Source organism: Otolemur garnettii, unplaced genomic scaffold (assembly GCF_000181295.1).
Source record: "Otolemur garnettii isolate 467f Iridium unplaced genomic scaffold, OtoGar3 scaffold00084, whole genome shotgun sequence".
Lineage (NCBI taxonomy): Eukaryota > Metazoa > Chordata > Mammalia > Primates > Galagidae > Otolemur > Otolemur garnettii.
In genome coordinates, this window is record NW_003852479.1 from 3,303,697 (window position 1) to 3,308,869 (window position 5,173).

The 5,173-nt window shown below is 33.8% G+C and overlaps 1 protein-coding gene across 1 annotated transcript in view; it reads right to left on the reverse strand.

The window, feature by feature from the left end:
* The window catches only part of SI (sucrase-isomaltase), an 86,407-nt gene that overhangs the window by 59,546 nt on the left and 21,688 nt on the right, over positions 1–5,173 (reverse strand). Inside the window, exons 11-12 of the mRNA XM_012808109.1 lie at positions 3,110–3,194; positions 1,746–1,863 (exon numbers count right to left, since the gene is read on the reverse strand). Of these exons, the coding sequence (XP_012663563.1) occupies positions 1,746–1,863; positions 3,110–3,194 (203 nt within the window). The remainder of the gene's footprint in view (positions 1–1,745; positions 1,864–3,109; positions 3,195–5,173) is intronic.

Here is a 5,173-nt window from a genome sequence, read left to right on the forward strand (position 1 = left end):
AATGTATATGCAACAGTTTAGAATGTTCTGTAGGTGCCTGTTAGGCCCACATGTACTAGAGTCTCATTTAAGTCCCATGCTTATTTATTTTCTGCCAGAAAATCCAGCTGTTCTATCAGAGAGGTGCTATCCTGAGCTATTATAATGTTTATCTCTTTGTTTAGATCTAGTATGGTTTGCTTTATAAATCTGGATGTACCTGTGTTAGGTGCATAAATACTTAGAATTATTCTGTCTTCTTGTTGAATTGCTCCCTTTTCTATTATACCATGACCATCTTTGTCTTTCTTTACTTTTGTTGCTTTCAAGGCTATGCTGTCTGATAGGAGAAGAGATACACCAGCTTTCTTCTGGTTTCCATTTCCATGGGATATTGTCTTTTATCCCTTTGCCTTGAGTCTGAATGAGTCCTTGTGCATTAGATGCATTTTCTAGAGACAGCAGATACTTGGTTTATATTTTATTTTTATCCATTCAGACAGCCTATGTCTTTTGAGAGGGGAGTTCAACCGATTCACATTTATTGAAAGAATTGCTAAGTGAGGTAGATTTCTGTTCATCCAGTTGAATCAAATTTTACTGCTTTTTTTTTTTTTAATTTCTTGAGCCATGGTGGCACCCGAGCTCTAAGCTTTAGCATTTGGTTGATTTGAAAATCATGTGCTTATTTTGTGATGATTAGTCTGTAATACAGGGCTGGTCTTAAAAATTCTTGCAGGGCAGGTCTGGTCTTAAAAATTTTCCTCAGCATACTAAGAAGTATTTCTTATTCTAGTTTCTAGAAGTTAACTATGATCCACAACTACCAGTACTGTTCATCTTACCTCTAGTGGTACCCAAACTTTAGTGTTCATTTTTTGTAAATGCGATTCAGGAGAATATACAAAAACATTAAATCAGTATAAAAATTACCCAGACTACTCTAGTAAATACATAATGATATTCCATTACACTTTTCTATATTATAATTTTTATCATGTTGGATCATAAGTTTTTTTTTTTCTCACACAGAATTTATTATCTTAAGCATTGCAACATATAATTACTCTACTGTGCCTGGAAAGTAAGCACACACCATGTAGAGAGAGTTTAAAAATTTTGATGTCATGGTATGATTTGGGACAAGAAAAACATGAGGTTGAATTAACACTCACTCATAATTGTTTAATTATGAGAAAATTGCAAGTCCATTGAGGCCAATATTTCATTTTACTGACTGTTGTATATAGGACCTTAAATAATGTTTGGGAAATCGCAGATAATCAATGTGATTGTCTCTTTCTTTTGTTTTGTATCATGTTTTGTAATACATTCCATTAGAAAACTACTTAGGGTAATACTACTTAGTAAACTACATTTTAATTGAAATGCTTGTTTTTGAAAAACAGTTTTATATAAAAACAAGACCTATTATAGAAGGAATATTTTTCCAGGCCAGTTGTCAAGGTCATGCTTAAAACACGATTATACTCAGAGATGACAAAGTGAATTAAACCTTTTAAATTTAAATCTATGAATTAAATAAGAAATCTATGTTAAATACATATATCAAGAACTATGAATAACTGATTTTCAAATTTATGAATATTGGTAGAAATTGATACTTTCAAGTCCACACATTTTTGTCATGAACATACTCTTTGTTTTTTTCTTATTCTTGTTATTTCTTAATCATATTGTTAAATTATCAAGAACATTTCTAGGTAATAAGTATGGACATATTTTCTGAATGAAATTATACTTACTTCTCTGTGGCTATTGCCATACTGTATCCATAGAGGCTATGAACATCATACTGCTTCCCCCAGGTCTGCACAGAATCCATGCAGATTGTTTTAGAATACAGGAGTTTGTCAAGAATATCTTAGAGAAAATTGACAGGAAACATTTCTTAAGAGATATATTTCCATATTAAACTTTATATACCTTATTATGATGTCCTATGTAATATCATATTTAGTCAAAAATAACAAAAGAGGGCAATAATTTTATTACACTATGTTCTAATGAGGTCTTCACCTTCTACTCATGCTGAGCTTGGAATAACTATTTGATTTATACTTATTCCCACATTAATAATTATTCTACAAGTTTCCCCAAACCCAGTCCCAGCCAGAGTGTGGCAGGGCCCTGTCCCTTCCTCTGAGGTTGCACCAAATAACTGAGCAGCCTTGGGGCTATATGATGGTTATGGAAGAAATGGTCAGAGGAAGTTTCCTGGAAAAGGCAGCCTTCTCCTACAGCCTGGGCCTCAAGGTGGGGCAAGGACTGGCTGAGTGAAAGGATTCCCCTTTTCCCATCCAGTTTTTTATTTGTTTCATGCTTGGGGTTTCGATTGAAGACTTAAGAAAAAAAAAAAAAAATCCCAGGTCTAATAACTCACACCTGTAATCCCAGAACATTAGGTGGCCAATTTTAGAACATTACTTGAGGCCAGAAGTTTGAGATGAGCCTGGGCAACTTAGCAAAACCCCATCTCTACAAAAAATTAGCAGGATGTAATGATGCCCACCAATAATCCCAGCTACTCAGAAGGCTGAGGCAGGAGGATCACTGACTGAACCCAAGAGTTTGAGATTGAAGTGAGCTGTGATCACACCACTGAACTCCCACCTGGGTAATAGAGCAAGATCCTACCATTTAGCACATTCACACTGTTGTGCAATCCTACTTCTATCTAATTCCAGAGCATTCTCATTTCTCATCTCCATAGAAGGAAGCCCCATCCGCACTAGCAGTAACTTCACCCCCTCCCCCAGCTCTGCAGACCACAAATCCACTTCTTAGCTCTGTAGATCTGACTGTTCTGAACATTTCATATAAATAGGGTTCCTCTCTCTCTCTCTCTACACATATCTATCATATATAATAGAAGCATATATTGAGCATCCTATACCTACAGACTCATTTAAAAGATTTTTAGTGGATTACTTTACTTAAATTTAAGCCAAGGGAAGAAAATTTTGGCTAAGAGAAAAAAAGAAAACATTAATTTCAAGATTTTAAAATTATGTCAAATATTATAATTTAGTAATATATGTGAGTAATTACCAGTCAAGGAAAAAATTATTGTCAGTTGTTGGTAGTTATATCACCAAATAAAATTTACCTGGAGTGAAAGGTGGGTAATTTAATTTGTTTTCATTGCATCCTTTCTTTGAACCTTGAATAAAGCTGGAAACTTCATTCATGTCCTGAATGGACAAAAAAAAAAAAAAAAAAAAAAAAGAAAAGAAAGAAAGAAAGAAAGAAAAGCAGATGTAAAATAATTAAAATCGTATAAGCAGAAAATTTCTACTTGTTTGAAATTGTGTTATATACGGCGATCATGATACTATTTTATTCCTAAAAGACAAATATAAGCTACAAACATAAAATAAGCAGAATGTTTACATAAGATAACAGAGGTATCTTCAATAAGATGAAGAAATTTTTCTAGTTCTAATTTTACATATAAGGTATTAATCATATTATAAGTTCTAAGCAATTGTCTTTTCTGAATAGTTGGGTGGGTCTTCTCACTGTGAGTCAGCATGTCACTATACCCGTCCCCAGCATATTTATTTTTTCAGCTTATATTGTTTTGTATGGCATTTGTCCAGCTCACAGCTCCTGTACTCTTATTCAAAGTGAAAAAAAGGCAAACAGCCTTTGGTATTGGAATTAAAATAGTTAAGACTTCACAGAGTCCTTAAAACATCTCAAGGTACTAACCATAGGTCAGTTTGACCATATTTGGAGAACTAGGGACTTGCACAATTTTTGGAGATACAGTGATAGGATTTTTTAAATGTATTTTCTAGCCATTTAGATTGATGCCCCGATCTTCTCTCACCACTTACCAGTTACATGATCATGACTGATTAAGTACATAAGATCATACGTGGTAACACGTATTTTTATTTCTTCTTCTTTCTTTGCTAATTACATTGGGAATGTCTGTATATTTGTAAGTCTTATTCTCCATATCTCTTTAATAAACTATCTCTGCTCCCATAAAGGCATCACTCAGCCACATCCTTGTTTCTGTGGTAGTTTTATTCCCCTCAGAATTATATTTTATTTATTGCTCTCTCTTCTCCATCGACATTGCAGGTGCTTTAAGACCTAACTACCTGTTACCTTTTGGAGTTCTGCCCCCCTCTCTTATGCTTCCTAGAATCTTATTTAACCTTAATACTTCTATATTAACTGTTCAGTGGTTGTATCTATCTCTCCTATTGCTTTTTAAATCATTCTAAAACTTAGTAATCTTCTACAAATAAGGCCTGACAATTAAGTTCATGAACTCGTCTTAGGAAATGTACTGTATACCTCATTGCTGAAAATCACTCTCATCACCAGAAGGCCAAGGGGAGTACTTCAGAGTGGACATGGTAATATTTAGCAATGGGGTATTTAACATTTTGTCTAGGATGAGTTCATGCACTTAATTGCCTGACCTCATATCCTAACAGACTGACAGTGTCACTTACAAAGATGTATTAAAACATGTTTTTCTAAAAATGTAAAAGCAAATCATTTGTGTTACAGTTAGAGACAGATTTTTTTTCATAAAATTGCAATGACAACTAGCCCTACTAATTAAGTTTGCTAAAGCTTTTCTGACTATTGGCTTCTTCTGACCCCATTAACTGAACATGATTACTCAACTCTGTTACTCTCAAAACATTCCCATAAAAGTGTCTAGATAATGGATATGGAGAGAATCTACGGAAACTTGTCACATGGAGTTAAAATGAGTAATTAAAGGTGTTCAAGGTTTAAAAAGAAGAGATTTATCACTGCGATACAGATTTGAACAAGGAAATAGCTCCATTTCCCAAATACTTTCAGAATAGCCAGGAATAAGAGAAAATAATATAGTTATTCTAAAACACAAAAATACCTAAAGCTACCTGGGAATTATTTCTTTGAAATTACCTAGAGTATTAATCTCAATTTTATTTTCCAGAATCCAGTAAAAATAAATTTTAAACCTTTGTTGGAGACATAACCAGCAAATATCTTCTCCCATTCTGAGGGCTGTCTACTGGCTTTATTTACTGTGTTCTTGGCTGTGCAAAAGTTGTCACCTCTATAGTTTATCTTACAAGGGTACAAGTGAATCTTTCTAAAAGCAGAGTATGAATGTCTTAACTCAATAACTAAGAAAATGACATGAAGGTTATGT